The 20,803-nt window shown below is 29.7% G+C and overlaps 1 protein-coding gene across 1 annotated transcript; it reads right to left on the minus strand.

Moving 5' to 3' along the window:
- Positions 1–628: 628 nt before the first annotated feature.
- Positions 629–19,033, minus strand: LOC130898944 (homeobox protein 2-like). The gene is made up of 5 exons (XM_057808570.1): positions 18,965–19,033; positions 16,698–16,879; positions 16,495–16,639; positions 3,457–4,501; positions 629–1,770 (listed from the first exon to the last, which is right to left on the minus strand). The coding sequence occupies exons 1-5, from the start codon at positions 18,993–18,995 to the stop codon at positions 1,338–1,340; spliced, it is 1,836 nt and encodes a 611-aa protein (XP_057664553.1). The 5' UTR covers positions 18,996–19,033; the 3' UTR covers positions 629–1,337.
- Positions 19,034–20,803: the final 1,770 nt, after the last annotated feature.

Here is a 20,803-nt window from a genome sequence, read left to right on the forward strand (position 1 = left end):
TTGTGCTAGGTAGCGGTAACTGTGTTCTGTGATCTAACATTAAGTTGTAATCTTTCTTAGAAAAAAAATTATTGAATTCGTTTATAAAGAAATAAAACTCTATTTAAAGTGTATGAATTATTCTCTATAATTTCGTTTTCAATTATAATGACAATTTTTTGTAATTCTTTAAAAAGGAACTAGACGAATACTTCCATTTTTACCAAATTAATGTAATAAAAATAACCAAAATAGCCTTTGTGTTGAACATATACCTGTCATATGTTAACAAGTATTTGGAGGTGAGAAATAAAAAACTATTTCTTTGTAATTCCTATTTTATGATATAAATTATTCCTGTAGAATATCAGTAAACATTTCATCAGTTTTTAATATTCCCCGATTTATTAACAAAAATATAATATGAGATTCTGAACGCTATTCTACGTCCATTATATATGAAGTTAGCTACAAATAATGACATGACAGCTAACTAGTAGGTGGTTCGCTCGTATAAGAAGAAGTAGACGAAAAAAATATTTATTTTTTTTTATTTTAACATATAAAGTGAAAATGAAAGATTGGTGTTTGTGATTTATGATTTTTTTCTTAAATCGAAAAGGGATAATTAGAAATCAAAACTAATAGCAAGGTAACAATAGTTTTATTCTTATTAATAAAATTACAATATATACAATCTTAAATAGAAGGCGGTGTCAAACGGACTTAAGCGGAAAATTATGAGGTTTTTTGATTTAACTAATTTACCAATAAATAATAATTGAGCTAATAAAAAAGAACCAGAATTTTTTTTAATCAACTCATTGTTTTTGCTTTATGTATTTTGAATATTAGGTACTGTTTTGTTACATTATGTTTTTGCGCTACCCAATAACTTTAACTGCTTCCCTATGATAACAATTTTATTGTACATTTCGTTTTTTTTGATTAATTTCTTCTACATACAGAATTTTTCTATAAAATTGCCCCAAATTACTTTTTGTAATATCCAAATTTGGTCAATATTAATTTAATTTTGTAAAAATTATTAAATTCAATAGAAAATTTGGAATTTTTCGATTTTTTATAAATGTTTTAATATACTAAGCAAATGAATTTTATTTGATTATAGCAAATATCTCAATTTAAGTTGCCAATACGAAATAAGTGATTTAGAACCATTTTATAGAGAATTTGAATATCTACCCTCTTGCTCCATACGAAATTCAACATTTTTTAACAAATCCTTCAAATTATATAATACTATTCATGAATTTTTATAAAGTTATATAGAAAATCGAAAAATTTATCAAAAACAGTTTTGTGAAAAATTCATAGGAAACACCAACAAATCACCCTTAAACAAGAACGACATCATCTAACTTTTTAATCTCGGTATGAATGTCATAATCAGGTTCGCTTCCCACCCCGGTATCGTAGTAAGCATAATCGTAATCCTTCTTAGGCGGCGCTGGTTTTTTACCGATAGGTTTCGATGTAGTTTTCGGCAATTCCGTAACCTTACTCGTAGAAACAGACGTTTTCGTCACATCGTTATTTACTTTCTTAGTAGAAGGAAAGGTTTTAGGTACTTCATAAGTCGATCTCGAAACAGGTACAGTCGTTTGGGTTTGCTTGTTATTCGTTGTTTTTTGTAGCTCGTTTCTACTCGCAGCTATATTCTGACTGTGCGCCGTTTTTAAAAATTCGTCTTCTCTTTTATCGCCATCGTAGTCGTACTTCGAACTGTAGGATCCGTCGTCGTATTGAGTTTCATCGAAGCGGCTCGATCTAAACGACAAAACGATTCAAGTTAGGACATACGTTCGACTTTTTAACAAAATTTGATTGGTCATTTCGGAATGATGTTAGAGTCCGCCATATTGACATATAGGATAACTTTATTTATATTAAAATTATTATTAATAGTGAAATTTATTTTCATTTTTTTTATATAAGATATATATAAGATACTTATTTAGATGAAAAAACACTCGAAATAATTAATTTTTGTATACACTAATGAAACAAAAATCTTTGTTTATTCACAATATGGCTGACGTTCCAAGTCACGTTACTAAAAATGATATAAATTAAAAAAGTTCGTTAATTATTATTTATTTTTTTCATTATACTGAACTGAATTACATTTTTTTATTATTTATTTTGTGATTTAGATTTACTTTTTCAAGAAATCTTACCTTATGATTTTTATATCCAATAAATCTGTATTTCTTGATAATTTAAACTGGGACCTACAGCCACATTTTATCATTGTTATAATATATATTGATAGTCGTAAAATTTTTGTTAGAAAACTGGGTTTTTATTACAAGGTGGGCCATCATTTTTTGCACTTTTGAAATTTCTATGAAAAAAATCGTATTCAAACAAATGCTTAATACTTTGGAGATTTTAATTTCTTTATATATACAAGGTATAGGTTTAAGAAAGGTACATTTCAAAATGGCGTTATGGCGAACGTGTAGAGTATATCGAAAAAACTATAAACGTCTAAATGTCGTTAGCTTATTTCTTCTTATTGTGATTGAATTCGAAAGGTATAAACAGCAAGTGCGTAACATATTATACAGGATGATGAAGATATTCAATGGCAGAAAAGGCATTAACCAGAAAAAATGTAACGGAAGCGTGAAAGATCTCGAAACCGAGCGACAAATACGCCTTTAGAGCGTCTAGTATACGAAATTACTACTTATCGTCTCTGAAATGTGTACTGCCGATCTTTAAAAGAGAAAACAACTACTTTTATGTCCAATGCTCCAACGAATATTGAATTACATCCACGTTTTTATCCATATCAACATTCCTAATCGCTAGCAATTGTAAGTAGTAAGCTATGACTAGTTTCGAAGCTTTTGCGTCTCAACAGAGCGGCGTTTTCTCGATCGAAGCCGAAATTCAATTTTTTCAACTAAAGATACTGTAAAATCCGCGGAAATTCATAGAAAATTTCTCGATGAGTGTCTCTCCAAGACTCAAGTGAATGAATAGCGTTCAACTTTCCGATAAGGTCGTGTAGTGGTTGCGAACTTGGCCCACAAAAAGTGTTACCTCATTTTTGGAGCCTGACGCAGTACTGTATACGATATGACTGAAGATTTGGGCATCAGCCTAGATAGTAGCAAAACTTCTGATTTTTGAGCAGAAGCTTACACGCTGGCAAGTTTGCACTCAGTGGTATGAAGAGAAAGGACAAAAAAACAAAAAAAAGACCAAGACGCGCCAGTTAAAGCGAAGGTTTCTCACTAAACAACAAACTGTGAACGCGCAGTATTTTGTTAACCTCCCAAAAAACACGCCGAAACCTATCCACTCGTCGAAACGACGCTTTATTCCAATACGTAGTGTGATGTCGCTGCGAGACCGTATAAAATTCGGTTTATGATGGAAACGTTTAACGATTCAATTGATAACACCAGTTTTCCAACGTTAGATTAAGAATTAACCTCTCACCTGCTGATCGGAGTAGTCGAACTAATTTTCGGCACAGTAGGTGTATATTGAGTGAAAGGAGTACTTTTCGGCGTGCTTGAAGGACTATTCTGACTGCTCTGTCTGTTCTGGTTGTAAGCGGCGGTTTGTTGAGCTATTTGACTGTAAGCCGCGTTAGTTCTAGGAGCGAAAGTCGTCGGGAAATTACTGTTAGAAACGCTGAACGGTTTCGGACTTAAAGTACTTGGATTCGTCTGTTTATACGACGTGGTTTGCTTCTTATCGAAACTGGTACTATATTTGGGATTGTTGTTGGGATAATTTTCAGTTTTATCGTAAATCTGCTTCACTTTAGTCGTTTCGTAATCTTTTGAAGTATTTTCTTCGGTAGCAAATACGTTACCAGTACTTCTACTAGGTGGCGTATTGTATTGTTGTTTAAAAGGAGCTGGTGTACTAATCGTGAACGTGGGACTATCTGTATAATCGCTAAATTGTTGTCGTCTTTGTCCGTTTCTGTTTCTATAATTATTTAATGTTGATGTGTATTGATTTGCGTTCGGGGTTGTTGTAGATGGTTTATTTGTTGTTGGTTCGTAACTTCCGGCGAAATTATTAACAAACCTCGTATTTTGATTAACTGGTCTTCTAGTTTGTGATCTAGATTCTTGATTTTTGTTACTGAATTCGTTAATTTGATTATTTTTGTTTTCGTTTTGTACTGGTCTTCTCGATCTGTTCCTAACGACTTTTCTCTTACGTTCGTAATCTCGATTTTGATTGATATTTACATTATCGTCGTAATCTTCGTCTCTTTCTTTTCCATTATTTCTATTATTATAAAAGTTTGAACTACTGGAACCTCTAAATATATCTTTTTCGTTGTTGTTGTTGTTGTTGTTGAAACTCTGTCTTGGTGAATTTTGGTAACTTCTTGGTGGTGTTTTAGTTTGATCTACAATTTTTGTTTGTTGATCGTGATTTATTCGCGCGTCGCCCGTTTCTGCTCTTTGTAACGAAAACGTTTCTTCGTCTTCTCCATATCTGTGTGCTTTTGATTCGTAACCTGCAAAAAATTGAATATATATGAAGATAATAGACTGATTTTGTTTTATTAGCGTTGTAACAAAAAAAATCTGTCTGAAACCTACACTGTAAGCAAACCAGTGTAACCATTGCAACTTAATATAATTGATTGAAACTAGTGTTTATGTGTTTTTAAGATGGCTGAGGAGGTATTGAAAATGATTCACGTTCTGGTCGCTTTTCCATGTCAAAAATAGACGTTTATATGGTGAAAATCGTTAATCATATTCAGGAAGGAACCGACTGACTTCCTGTACTGATTCGAACAATTGAAAATTCGTCAAATACGACGATCTGAAATCGAAATCTAAATCGATATGTTGTACTAAACCGATTCAGTGAATCGATATTATCTGTTCCTCGTTTACCAATTGTCGGCAACAGTAGATTCATTATTATCGAATTCCCAGAACTATAAAATCCCAAATTTCACTGATAAGAGTACCTAGAGATTGTTTTTCATGGTATTTTTCGTGTTTTATATAAAATAGTTACATATTTACATCGTAAATACAAAAAACCGATCTTTTAGACCTCGATTTTTTTATAAATCGATTCATCATGTTGCGATTCGAATCGATTTGGAAATCGATCTTTTTTGGAAAGTAAGTTTTAACCTTAAAAAAATTGTGATCCCTGAGATACATACTCATATAAAATTTCATTACAATGTTGTCAGTAGTTTCGGAAAGAAGAAACGTAAAAAACTTTTATTTTTTTCTATTTAGATTTCGTATCTATTTAATTTGGGATCACTTTTTTCAAACCCTTTGCTTAATGCTAATCAAAAGCTCGTGAACATTAAGAATTCAAACACATCGTTTATGAAAACTTAATATTCAGGAAATGCATTACTGGATTTCATCCCACGTTATTATGGTAACCGGCTTTCTGTTCCCATAATTATTTATCAAGAATGATTCTTACATAAGTAATTATAGTTAAAATGTCTTTGATAATCGTTTTTACGAGGGGTGACGCGTAAATTCGCCACATGTTGAAATTTAGTACAAAAAAATAACAAATCATCTACCAAACGTAAAAATTTTGATGACAATGATGTTTTCGATGAAGATTTAGTAAATTATAATGATGAAAACAATCAACATCGAAAGGATTCTGTCGCTTTTAGTACTGAATGTTTCGTAGGAATTGATTCATGAACTATTTTTGGTATATGGTAATCAGTACTTGATTGGGGAAGGTTTTTAAAAGTATAAAAACCATGCATCTTCTAATATATCAGTAATTAGGATAATTACTAATTTTTCTATCGTACAAAATGTATTTAAACCCTAAGTATGTCTTAATATCTACAATTGTTTACATATATTTGAAACATACATATTGACAAAAATTTTTTATTGAATCTCGAACATTTCTATGACTTTCCACGAGGATTAAACTAACAGCAGTTTTCTGATCAACTAACTTCGACTTTTGGTGATGAAGCATCATCTAGAGTCATCAAAAAAGGATTTTTATGACTTTCCACGTGGATTAAACCAATAAGAGCATTCTGATCAACTAGCTTCGACTTTTGGTGATGAAACATTATCTAGTGTCATCAAAAAAGGATTTTTATGACTTTCCACGTGGATTAAACCAATAAGAGCATTCTGATCAACTAGCTTCGACTTTTGGTGATGAAGCATCATCTAGAGTCATCAAAAAAGGAGTTTCTATGACTTTCCACGTGGATTAAACCAATAAGAGCATTCTGATCAACTAGCTTCGACTTTTGGTGATGAAACATTATCTAGAGTCATCAAAAAAGGATTTTTATGACTTTCCACGTGGATTAAACCAATAAGAGCATTCTGATCAACTAGCTTCGACTTTTGGTGATGAAACATTATCTAGAGTCATCAAAAAAGGATTTTTATGACTTTCCACGTGGATTAAACCAATAAGAGCATTCTGATCAACTAGCTTCGACTTTTGGTGATGAAGCATCATCTAGAGTCATCAAAAAAGGAGTTTCTATGACTTTCCACGTGGATTAAACCAATAAGAGCATTCTGATCAACTAGCTTCGACTTTTGGTGATGAAACATTATCTAGAGTCATCAAAAAAGGATTTTTATGACTTTCCACGTGGATTAAACCAATAAGAGCATTCTGATCAACTAGCTTCGACTTTTGGTGATGAAACATTATCTAGAGTCATCAAAAAAGGATTTTTATGACTTTCCACGTGGATTAAACCAATAAGAGCATTCTGATCAACTAGCTTCGACTTTTGGTGATGAAACATCATCTAGAGTCATCAAAAATGGATTTTTTATGACTTTTCACGTGAATTAAACCAATAGGAGTGTACTGATCAATTAGCTTCGACTTTTGGTGATGAAGAACTCTCGATCTCGATCAACCTGGTATATTAGTTTTTTTGTCTTTCATACTATTTATAGTTTATAAAGAATAAAAACTGTAAAATTATATGAATCCATATAATTTATACAGTGCTTTTCAGATAAAAGTATCCACCTTTAATAACTTTTGTAATACTGGTATTTAGAAAAAATCCAAAAACACGTCAATTTATGTTGGAAGGGGCAAGCATTATGGCTTATTTAAACTTACTGGAAAAGCCATCCCCTCACCCCTAGCAGCATCCCCTTTATTTTTTTAAATTACTTTCCATATTTTTTATGTAAAATTTGGATACTCCTCTTTGAGCTGATTTCAAAAATGTATAATACTTGTCGGTTAAAGTGGTTAGTTTATGAGATAAACAATTTTTCTTTTAAAAGCACAAATTTTACTTATTATTTACTTTCACCTTATTTGCCTGTACTAAAATGGGTTGTACAACAGTTCAAACTCTTTAATCTTTTTAACTGTGCTATTTATTCTACTTAAAAAATCCAAACAACAAAAAACTCTACTTTTTATTAAAGTTTGACATTGTCAACTAGAATTTGTAGTCACTATTGATAGTGTAATTTGATACATTATTTATTTTGTTTCTCTGAAATGGTTTACTCTTTGCAAGAAAGAATTGAAATTGTAGGTTTATACTACCAAAATAATAATTGTGCAAGAGCTGCTGCTAGAATATTTAACGAATTACATGACGGAAGACATGCAACTCATAAGTATGTAATTCAACTGATGGAGAAATTTACCACAACAGGGTCTGTTTGCAATAAAGTGCATAAGCGAGAGGGACTCGTAAATAACGAAGCAATCCAAGTGGCAATTTTAGGGCAAGTCAGCTTAGAGGCTCAACAACCCCAATCGTTGTCAACAATAAGTAGAGCGATCGGTGTTTCATCTTCTACAGTTTTCCGAGTTCTACATAAATTCAGGTACCACCCATACAAAGTTAAGTTGGTGCACGAGTTGAATGAAGATGATTTTGATCGTCGTCTAGAGTTTTGCGAATCAATGACGCAAATTATCAATAACAATCCACAATTGTTAAACAATATTTGCTTTTCTGGTGAATGCTCATGCTCATTAAATGGCTTAGTAAGTAGGCGTAATTGTAGATATTGGGCTGAAAGTGATCCACATATTATGCGTGAATTCCATACACAACATCCCCAAAAGTTAAACGTTTGGTGTGGTATCCTAGGTGACCACATTGTCGGACCTTTCTTCATCAACGGAAATTTAAATGGTGAATCATATCTTGAGTTACTCAGGGAAGGGGTTGACCCACGTATTACAACAATAATAGAAAATGATGATAACCTTTCCGAAGATTTACTGGTATTTCAACAAGACGGAGCCTCCCCCACACTATGCTATGCCTGTCCGACAATTTTTAAACGAAACATTCCCCGCTCGTTGGATAGGTAGAAGGGGGCAGATGATGGAGTGGCCACCTAGGTCACCGGATTTAACACTCCTAGACTTCTTTTTATGGGGGTATTTAAAAACAAAAGTTTATGCTACCCAACCAGAATCTCTGGATGATTTACGAGAGAGGATAGAAAATGAATGTCGACAATTAAATCCAGCCGTATTAAGCAATGTCACGAGAGGCATTTCAAAATAGATTATACCATTGTATGGAAGTGAATGGTACTCATTTTGAACACTTATTGTAACTTCATAATAAATAGCACAGTTAAAAAGATTAAATAGTTTGAACTGTTGTACAACCCATTTTAGTACAGGCAAATAAGGTGAAAGTAAATAATAAGTAAAATTTGTGCTCTTAAAAGAAAAATTGTTTATCTCATAAACTAACCACTTTAACCTACAAGTATTATACATTTTTGAAATCAGCTCAAAGGGGAGTATCCAAATTTTACATAAAAAATGTGAAAAGTAATTTAAAAAAATAAAGGGGATGCTGCTAGGGGTGAGGGGGTGGCTTTTCCAGTAAGTTTAAATAAGCCATAATGCTTGCCCCTTCCAACATAAATTGACGTGCTTTTGGATTTTTTCTAAATACCAGTATTACAAAAGTTATTAAAGGTGGATACTTTTATCTGAAAAGCACTGTATATTTATGATAAGTACAGAAAACCTTGAAACGCAAATTTAGTTCTTTACATAATATTTGAAAACATCTTGTTGCATATTTGAAGAAGTGAAAGTTTAAAGGCCGTTTGAAACGTGTAAGATAAATTAAAGGTCGTATTTACTAGAAAGAATCTCGGTAAATAGGATATACATTAATTTACTATCGTGTAATAGTTTTTTAAACATAAAATAGTTGAAACGTATCATCAATAAATAATCATTACGTAATCGTTTTAATAATTCTAATTTCATACACGAAATTGTGTATAAAAAAAATATAAAATTAGCTCGAATCAAGAAAAAGAAGATAAAATATGAACCACCTTTTATCATAGTTCATATTTACATTGTGGAGTCTTCAGATAGGCCCATTTTGACTTTACAAAAGGTCGATCAGCGATTTTCAATAACTTCGGTACCTTTTTTTCTAATAAGAATCATTGTCTGCCGACATCCCCTCTTCATTTTTGGCAAAACTTTGACCACCGCACAATTTTTCTCAAGTCTCAACAGAAAATAATCCCAGAGGGCTAAATCTGGTGAATAGGGAGCGTGAGATAGCAATTCAAAGTTTAATTAATCAATTTTGGCCATTGCAATAACGGATATGTGAGTTGATGAAGGTCATGACCTTGGCTGCTGGTGGAACGGACTTTGCATTATTTGGAGCCGGTTCGGATGTGAAGTTTCGGATGTGTACCTACGTTTCTTCAAGACGCTGCTTTTGTTCCATTATGAGCAAACGAAGCACCCGAAGTCGGAAAATACAAATAATCTGGCAACATCGTGAATAAGATCATAGATATGGGAATACCGAAAATTAGTCCAGTATTTTTCGCTGAAATACGGATTCGACGAAGAAAAAATTGCTTTTTCAAGATTAACTTGATCAAAGTTTGACTTTTATAAGTTCAGTTTGATGAAAAAGTGATTGTTTGAGATAAATTTTGTAAAATATTGACTATTAAAATTTTAATTTATCAAAAACTGTCTTTTCTAATTCCGACTTTTCTAGCTTCCATTTGATCAAAAATTGGCATTTTTCAACATTGATTTTAACAAAAATTTGCTTATTCAAGTTTAATTTGGTGCAATCCTTCTCATTCTTAATTTATTTGTATCAAAAATTGGTTTGTCTACGGTTAATGTAATTAAAAATTGTCATTCCTATGTTAAATCTGTTAATATATTTGGTATTTCTAGTTTAATTTTATCAAAAATTGGCTATTCTAACTTTTATGTAGTCGTTTTTAATGAATTTTTTATGAAAAAATTGACTTAATTCAAGTTTAATTTGTTACAAAAAATTGGTCAAAATCGGCTTTTCTAAATTTAATTATAACAAAAAAACATATTTTTTTAAAGATCTAATTTGTCAAATATTGGTTTTTCTAAATTAATTTTTTCAAAAATTGAGATTAGCTTATTTAAGCTCAATTTGGTCAAAAATTGTTAATATTGAATTATTTTAATGATATATTCATATTTTTACATATAATTTAACAAAAATTGTCTTTTCTTTGGGTAGTTTAACAATAAGTTTAATTTCTCTTTTTTTTGGTTGGTTTATTCAAACATTAGTTTGATGTAATTTGTCAAAAACCGTCATAAATTGACTTTTCCAAGAACAATTTCGTGAAAAATTGCTTTTTTCAACTTCAATTTGGTAAAATATTGACTTTTCCAACTTCAATTTGGTAAAATATTGACTTTTCCAAGTACAATTTGGTAAAAAATTGACTTTTCCAACTTGCATTTCGTGAAAAATTGCTTTTTTCAACTTCAATTTGGTAAAATATTGACTTTTCCAAGAACAATTTCGTGAAAAATAGCTTTTTTCAACTTCAATTTGGTAAAATATTGACTTTTTCAACTTCAATTTGGTAAAATATTGACTTTTCCAAGTACAATTTTGGAAAAAATGACTTTTCCAACTTCAATTTGGTAAAATATTGATTTTTCCAACTTCAATTTGGTAAAAAATTGCTTTTTCCAACTTCAATTTGGTAAAATATTGAGTTTTTCAACTTCAATTTGGTAAAATATTGACTTTTCCAAGTACAATTTGGTAAAAAATTGACTTTTTTTACTTCAATTTGGTAAAATATTGAATTTTCCAAGTACAATTTGGTAAAAAATTGCTTTTTCCAACTTCAATTTGGTAAAAAATTGACTTTTCCAACTTCAATTTGGTAAAATATTGATTTTTCCAACTTCAATTTGGTGAAAAATTGCTTTTTCCAACTTCAATTTGGTAAAATATTGACTTTTCCAAGTACAATTTGGTAAAAAATTGACTTTTCCTACTTCAATTTGGTAAAATATTGAATTTTCCAAGTACAATTTGGTAAAAAATTGCTTATTCCAACTTCAATTTGGTAAAAAATTGACTTTTCCAACTACGATTTGGTGAAAAATTGCTTTTTCCAACTCTAATTTGGTAAAATTTTGACTTTTTCAACTTCAATTTGATGAAATATTGACTTTTCCAAGTACAATTTGGTAAAAAATTGACTTTTCCTACTTCAATTTGGTAAAATATTGAATTTTCCAAGTACAATTTGGTAAAAAATTGCTTTTTCCAACTTCAATTTGGTAAAAAATTGACTTTTCCAACTACGATTTGGTGAAAAATTGCTTTTTCCAACTCCAATTTGGTAAAATATTGACTTTTCCAAGTACAATTTTGTAAAAATTGACTTTTCCAAGTACAATTTGGTAAAAAATTGCTTTTTCCAACTTCAATTTGGTAAAAAATTGACTTTTCCAACTACGATTTGGTGAAAAATTGCTTTTTCCAACTCCAATTTGGTAAAATATTGACTTTTTCAACTTCAATTTGGTAAAATATTGACTTTTCCAAGTACAATTTTGTAAAAATTGACTTTTTCAACTTCAATTTGGTAAAATATTGAATTTTCCAAGTACAATTTTGTAAAAATTGACTTTTCCAACTACGATTTGGTGAAAAATTGCTTTTTCCAACTCCAATTTGGTAAAATATTGACTTTTTCAACTTCAATTTGGTAAAATATTGACTTTTCCAAGTACAATTTTGTAAAAATTCACTTTTTCAACTCCAATTTGGTAAAATATTGACTTTTCCAAGTACAATTTTGTAAAAATTGAGTTTTCCAAGTACAATTTGGTAAAAAATTGCTTTTTCCAACTTCAATTTGGTAAAAAATTGACTTTTCCAACTCCAATTTGGTAAAATATTGACTTTTTCAACTTCAATTTGGTAAAATATTGACTTTTCCAAGTACAATTTTGTAAAAATTGACTTTTTCAACTCCAATTTGGTAAAATATTGACTTTTCCAAGTACAATTTTGTAAAAATTGAGTTTTCCAAGTACAATTTGGTAAAAAATTGACTTTTTCAACTTCAATTTGGTAAAATATTGAATTTTCCAAGTACAATTTGGTAAAAAATTGCTTTTTCCAACTTCAATTTGGTAAAAAATTGACTTTTCCAACTACGATTTGGTGAAAAATTGCTTTTTCCAACACTAATTTGGTAAAATATTGACTTTTTCAACTTCAATTTGGTGAAATATTGACTTTTCCAAGTACAATTTGGTAAAAAATTGACTTTTCCTACTTCAATTTGGTAAAATATTGAATTTTCCAAGTACAATTTGGTAAAAAATTGCTTTTTCCAACTTCAATTTGGTAAAAAATTGACTTTTCCAACTACGATTTGGTGAAAAATTGCTTTTTCCAACTCCAATTTGGTAAAATATTGACTTTTCCAAGTACAATTTTGTAAAAATTGACTTTTCCAAGTACAATTTGGTAAAAAATTGCTTTTTCCAACTTCAATTTGGTAAAAAATTGACTTTTCCAACTACGATTTGGTGAAAAATTGCTTTTTCCAACTCCAATTTGGTAAAATATTGACTTTTTCAACTTCAATTTGGTAAAATATTGACTTTTCCAAGTACAGTTTGGTAAAAAATTGCTTTTTCCAACTTCAATTTGGTAAAATATTGAATTTTCCAAGTACAATTTGGTAAAAAATTGCTTTTTCCAACTTCAATTTGGTAAAAAATTGACTTTTCCAAGTACGATTTGGTAAAAAATTGCTTTTTCCAACTTCAATTTGGTAAAAAATTGACTTTTCCAACTACGATTTGGTGAAAAATTGCTTTTTCCAACTCCAATTTGGTAAAATATTGACTTTTCCAACTACGATTTGGTGAAAAATTGCTTTTTCCAACTCCAATTTGGTAAAATATTGACTTTTCCAACTTCAATTTGGTAAAATATTGATTTTTCCAACTTCAATTTGGTAAAATATTGACTTTTCCAAGTACAATTTGGTAAAAAATTGCTTTTTCCTACTTCAATTTGGTAAAATATTGAATTTTCCAAGTACAATTTGGTAAAAAATTGCTTTTTCCAACTTCAATTTGGTAAAAAATTGACTTTTCCAAGTACGATTTGGTAAAAAAATGCTTTTTCCAACTTCAATTTGGTAAAATATTGACTTTTCCAACTACGATTTGGTGAAAAATTGCTTTTTCCAACTCCAATTTGGTAAAATATTGACTTTTCCAAGTACAATTTTGTAAAAATTGACTTTTCCAAGTACAATTTGGTAAAAAATTGCTTTTTCCAACTTCAATTTGGTAAAAAATTGACTTTTCCAACTACGATTTGGTGAAAAATTGCTTTTTCCAACTCCAATTTGGTAAAATATTGACTTTTCCAACTACGATTTGGTGAAAAATTGCTTTTTCCAACTCCAATTTGGTAAAATATTGACTTTTCCAACTTCAATTTGGTAAAATATTGATTTTTCCAACTTCAATTTGGTAAAAAATTGCTTTTTCCAACTTCAATTTGGTAAAATATTGACTTTTTCAACTTCAATTTGGTAAAAAATTGCTTTTTCCAACTTCAATTTGGTAAAAAATTGACTTTTCCAACTACGATTTGGTGAAAAATTGCTTTTTCCAACTCCAATTTGGTAAAATATTGACTTTTTCAACTTCAATTTGGTAAAATATTGACTTTTCCAAGTACAATTTTGTAAAAATTGACTTTTCCAACTTCAATTTGGTAAAATATTGACTTTTCCAAGTACAATTTGGTAAAAATTTGCTTTTTCCAACTTCAATTTGGTAAAAAATTGACTTTTCCAAGTACGATTTGGTAAAAAATTGTTTTTTCCAACTTCAATTTGGTAAAATATTGACTTTTCCAAGTACAATTTGGTAAAAATTTGCTTTTTCCAACTTCAATTTGGTAAAAAATTGAATTTTCCAAGTACAATTTGGTAAAAAATTGCTTTTTCCAACTTCAATTTGGTAAAAAATTGACTTTTCCAAGTACAATTTGGTAAAAATTTGCTTTTTCCTACTTCAATTTGGTAAAATATTGAATTTTCCAAGTACAATTTGGTAAAAAATTGCTTTTTCCAACTTCAATTTGGTAAAAAATTGACTTTTCCAAGTACGATTTGGTAAAAAAATGCTTTTTCCAACTTCAATTTGGTAAAATATTGACTTTTCCAAGTACAATTTGGTAAAAATTTGCTTTTTCCAACTTCAATTTGGTAAAAAATTGACTTTTCCAAGTACGATTTGGTAAAAAAATGCTTTTTCCAACTTCAATTTGGTAAAATATTGACTTTTCCAAGTACAATTTGGTAAAAATTTGCTTTTTCCAACTTCAATTTGGTAAAAAATTGACTTTTCCAAGTACGATTTGGTAAAAAATTGTTTTTTCCAACTTCAATTTGGTAAAATATTGATTTTTCCAAGTACAATTTGGTAAAAAATTGCTTTTTCATGTTAAATCTGTTTTTTTTTCTAGTTTAATTTTATCAAAATTGCCTTTTCTAAATTTAATATGTCAAAAATACGATTCGCTAAGTTTATTTTATTCAGAAATGGCCTAATTAATTTAATCCTAGTCAAAACATGGCTATTTAATTTAATTTGGTCAATGGATGTTTTTCTTTACTATATTTTGTTGAAAATTTGACTTTTCGAGTTGAATATGACCACGAATTGGCCTTATAATTTTTTTGATAATACTTTGACCAAAAATTCCCTATTTTAAGTTTAATTTGGTCAAAAATTGTCTTTCCTATATTCTAATCAACATTGGCAGTTATTTTGTTAAAATTTGACTTTTCTTGGTCAAAATGACCAAAAATTAACTTTCCTAACTTTTTTCATCGAATATTGATTTTTCTAAGGTGTAGAAAAAATTCAATATCGTGTCAATAATAGAATGGAAACAAGTGAATTTACTTTAAATACGGAGCTTACTAGATTTCTCTTACGAACATTTGTACAATTGAGGTTATGAAACGTACTTGAACGATGCAATTGCACAATTTATATGGTTAAAAATTACCATATAAAATAGGTTTTGATGAACTCGTATATTTTTCTAAATGGATATTCGTTTGTAATACCAATCGTTAATAGAATTATTTTGTAATTAAGAACGTTTTATCTTGAATCAAACGTACAGGTTTTTTTATAAGAAAAAAGTAAAAACGTATTTTCACATACTTTTTACAACGTCTGACGATAATTTTAAAAACAAAGAAAAATTATAAAAAAATGAAACCTATTGCTTGAAATTTGTCTTTTGCCTCAAAACGGGCTTCAGTTTCAGCAATTGCGAGCTTTTATTTGAGATCAGTAGTCACTGGGGACCAGATCTGGATTATACGGTGGATGGGGAAGTCTAAATCGTTCAATTTAACCATCCGTCTGACGATAATTTTAAAAACAAAGAAAAATTATGAAAGAATGAAACCTATTGCTTGAAATTTGTCTTTTGCCTCAAAACAGGCTTCAGTTTGAGCAATTGCGAGCTTTTATTTGAGATCAGTAGTCACTGAGGACTAGACCTGAATCATACGGTGGATGAGGAAGTCTAAATCGTTCATTTAACGATCTTTGTCATTGATTTGTCATACGGCGTATTGTCTTGGTGAAACAATGGTTTTTTCTTCGACATATTTGGTTTTTACATCCAAACGATCTATGTAATATTCACTATTGATTGTCCCTCCCTTTTGGATATAGTCTATAAACAATATTCCATGGGTATCTCGAAAGACTTAAGGCATAACCTTCCCAGCTGACTGTTGTGTCTTTGAACATGGTTCACCCGCTGCGGTCCATTCAGATCATGATCATTTTGAATCCGGAATGCAGTGATGGATCCATTGTTACAAATCAAAGCAAAAAATTTGATTTATCACGTCTTAAATATGATCTCTGGACGTTCACCAAACCATTGCTGAGCTTGCACAATTTTTTTTTCATCAAAAAGCAATGATAAATTGTTTTCAATCAATTATTTTGAAAATAACAAATTCAATAATTTTACCATAAACTATCGATCTATATATTGATCTACGAGGACGATTTAAAAAGTTTTCTTCCCAATATTTCTATTTTCTTTTTAAACAACCTTCGTAGGTGTGGTTAAAGTGTACAAAAATCCAATAGTTAACTTACCAGATCCGATTCGATATAAATCGAAGTTATCACTGGAATAATACAGGGTGGTCGCGTCGCAATCTATGTCTTCCCATTCGGCACATATCTGATGATCTTGATCGAAAGCTGTGCCGTTGGGACACAAAAATCTGAAGTCTTGCACCTATAATTTAGGTACGTGTGATTAGATGTGGTAGAAGATTGATTTTTATAGAGCTTACCCCTACTCCGGCGACTTTAACACAAATGTGGAACATTTGACATTGCGTTTCGGCGTCCGCGTAGTAACCTCCCAATATTTTATCTCTGCAAGAAAATCCCGTCGATGGCATGTTTTCTAAACTGTATGTTGGAAATGGTCTGTGGTTTAAAAATACTGCAAAAACCCATTGGGTACAAAGCCCTGAAACAAATACAAATACTTTCAACATCGTTTTTTTGAATCACCTTGTATGTTATAAATGATTTTTTGTAAAAATATTTGTATTGAACGATGTTTCAAACGGAATGTTGATGAAAATCTCACAAATTTTGAAGAAATTCTTCGGAAATAAGTGGGATTATAGTATGATGCTCTATTTTTCACAATTTAGGAGATACGAATAAAGTTATAAGAATGCCAAGTTGCCATAAGACAGAAAATGAAAGTAAACTTTGAAACCAGAAATTATTAGTGATGGAAGTATGGAAATTACACAAATCATAAAGAAAATATTCATAAAAATGTACAGCTATAGTATGAGACTCTATTCTTGACAGTTTGAGAGTTATAAATAAAGTTAACTTTGAAACCCTGTATATCAGATATTAGTAGAGCTGGAAATCTGATAATTTCTCAAATCATAAAGGAATTATTCATAAAAACGTAAAGCTATAGTATGAGACTTTATTTTTAACGGTTTAAGAGATATGAATAAAGTTATGAGAATGCACAGTTGCCATAAGACAGAAAATGAAAGTAAACTTTGAAACCCTGTATATCAGAAATTAGTGGAGCTGGAAATTTGAAAATTTCACAAATCATAAATGAAATATTCATAAAAACGTAAAACTATAGTATGAGACTTTATTTTTAATGGTTTAAGAGATATGAATAAAATTATGAGAATGCCAAGTTATCATAAGACAGAAAATGAAAGTTGACTTTGAAACCCTGTATATCAGAAATTAGTAGAGCTGGAAATCTGAAAATTTCTCAAATCATAAATGAAATATTCATAAAAACGTAGAGCTATAGTATGAGGCTCTATTTTTAACAGTTTGAGAGGTATGAATAAAGTTATGAGAATGCACAAGTTGCCATAAGACAGAAAATGAAAATAAACTTTGAAACCCTGTATATCAGAAATTAGTGGAGATGGAAATTTGAAAATTTCACAAATCATCAAAAAAATAATTCATAAAAACGTAGAGCTATAGTATGAGACTATATTTTTGACGGTTTGAGAGATATGAATAAAGTTATGAGAATGCCAAGTTATCATAAGACAGAAAATGAAAGTTGACTTTGAAACCCTGTATATCAGAAATTAGTAGAGTTGGAAATCTGAAAATTTCTCAAATCATAAATGAAATATTCATAAAAACGTAAAACTATAGTATGAGACTTTATTTTTAATGGTTTAAGAGATATGAATAAAGTTATGAGAATGTCAAATTATTATAAGGCAGAAAATGAAAGTTGACTTTGAAACCCTGTATATCAGAAATTAGTAGAACTGGATATCTGAAAATTTCTCAAATCATAAATGAAATATTCATAAAAACGTGAAGCTACAGTATGAGACTTTATTTTTCACGGTTTAAAAGATATGAATAAAGTTATGAGAATGCACAAGTTGCCATAAGACAGAAAATAAAAATAAACTTTGAAACCCTGTATATCAGAAATTAGTGGAGATGGAAATTTGAAAATTTCACAAATCATCAAAAAAATAATTCATAAAAACGTAGAGCTATAGTATGAGACTATATTTTTGACGGTTTGAGAGATATGAATAAAGTTATGAGAATGCCAAGTTATCATAAGACAGAAAATGAAAGTTGACTTTGAAACCCTGTATATCAGAAATTAGTGGAGCTGGAAATATGATAATTTCACAAATCATAAATAAATTATTCATGAAAACATAGAGCTATAGTATGAGGCTCTATTTTTAACAATTTAAAAGATATAGGCAAAATTATAAAAATAATTATATCTTAAAATTTTCACTTCACTTGAGTAAATTTCAGAATTTTACAATCTCACAGTTGAAATGTTAATTCATAAATATATAGTACAGCTAAAGTATGTAGTCCAATTTCCACGTAAATTTATAAAAATTTAAATTTTTTAATTGGTCCAAACGTAAATTGTACAAACGATCAAAATAAATGTTCTATTTTTTTATATTGAAATTTTTGGAATGTTCTAAATAAAAATCACCAAAAAAATAATCCACAACGCCAAAATTTCCTTATATACGGGTGGTACCACTGAACTCACCTAAGAAAAACAAAACAATAACACCCTTCATCGTGGTAAATCTAAAATCGACTGAAATCCCATACAACGAAGAAGATACATCTTGATGATGATCGCTGAAGAATAGTGAAAGGATGTCCTTTGAGGGGGCACCGACGGTGGTACGGGGGGCCGTTCACGAAGGATAGTCGCGAAGATATACTTGCGGCACGTAACTAGTTAGATAATGCGTGTTACCATAACTTATTATACGATGAAATATTGTTTTTTTTTATTCTACAATTTTATCATCAGAAAAATGTCCCATATATCAAAATAATAAGTGTAAACATGCATTTTTACGATTTAATCTGTACTCAAGTACACAATTTTCGATTATTCCACCAAATTATAATTATAGTATAACAAACAACAAAAGAAATTAGTCAGCTGTAACATCGGTACTTAAAAACATCAAAACAAGTAATTGCCACTTGAATTTTTTACTTATAGTAAAATAATTATCGAAAAGGTTTAATTTGTAGTGGGAACCTATAAAAAAAACATACTAATGATAGATAAATATCTATGTATCATTAGGCAAGAGATCTACAAATATTTTCCTTAAAAAAAAATATTATCGACTTCCTGTGATTAATAACAGTATCCGAAACACATTTCTGTTCACCCAACCAAATTTATAGAGATAGATACGCGCGGCTAAGCATCAAATCCAATATTTCGAATCCTTTTTATTCGATATTGGAAATATTCAATTATATACGAGAGTAATTTGCTGGGAAAACGAGGACAAAGTGGAATAGTTTAAAGATAACGCGATTTTGATCAATTATTTTGAATGTTTTATGCAAAGTATCTTGTTTTAGATAAATTAGATACATTTTAATGATTTTGTTCTATTCTATTTTTCCCAATTTGACAGTTATGAGTGAAAATATACGTCATTTTCAGTTAGTTTCTTCTAAGCCCCTATATATTGGAAATTAGACGACTTAGAAGTATGAAAATTTCCAAATTTATAAATAAATTCCTCATAAATATATAGAGCTTTAGTATAAATATCTATTTTTCTCAATTTGACAGTTATGAGCGAAGATATACGTCATTTTTAGTAAGCTTCTTTAAAGCCCCCGTATATTGGAAATTAGACGATTAAGAATTATGCAAATTTCACAGTTTATAGAAAAATTCATAACGAATATATAAAGCTATAGTATGAATCTCCATTTCAAACATTTTGACAATTAAAGCGGAATTATGAGTATGTCATTATCCCTCGGCCTCTTTTAAAGCCCTGTATAATTTTTCAGATAAGTTGGACATAACTAAAAACTCCTTATACGCATTTGAATTATATAAAAAACATGTAACTGGACATTTCAAAGTACCACTGTGTATATTTGGATTTAAATCCGTTTTAGTATATTCTCATCCTTGAAAATTAACATTTTGACATTTAAGGATGAGTTCATTCTAAATCAGTGATGATGATGATGATGATGACTATTATTATAAATATAATTTCATGTTCTTTTTTTTTACATCACAATTTATCGTGAATAGCACCTAATTTGAATTAGATCTTAATTTTTTTTTGCTTTAATAAATTAAGTCTTATCTTTACTGATAAAAAAAATCTGGATGTTTCTTTAAAACAACCCTGTATATTTATTTTATTTATGTATATCGTTGTGCAATTATCCCATTGCCCAAATTAAATATTTTAAATATTTTCCACTGTAACGATCTGGCAACGTTGTCCGTCACCTATCAACGATGAGAAATATTTCATAGAAGGTACGTGCATTAAAAAAATTTATTTTATAAATGAATTCTAGTTAAAAAAAATTAAGAAGCATT

The sequence above is a fragment of the Diorhabda carinulata genome, chromosome 10, assembly GCF_026250575.1.
Source record: "Diorhabda carinulata isolate Delta chromosome 10, icDioCari1.1, whole genome shotgun sequence".
Classification (NCBI taxonomy): Eukaryota; Metazoa; Arthropoda; class Insecta; order Coleoptera; family Chrysomelidae; genus Diorhabda; species Diorhabda carinulata.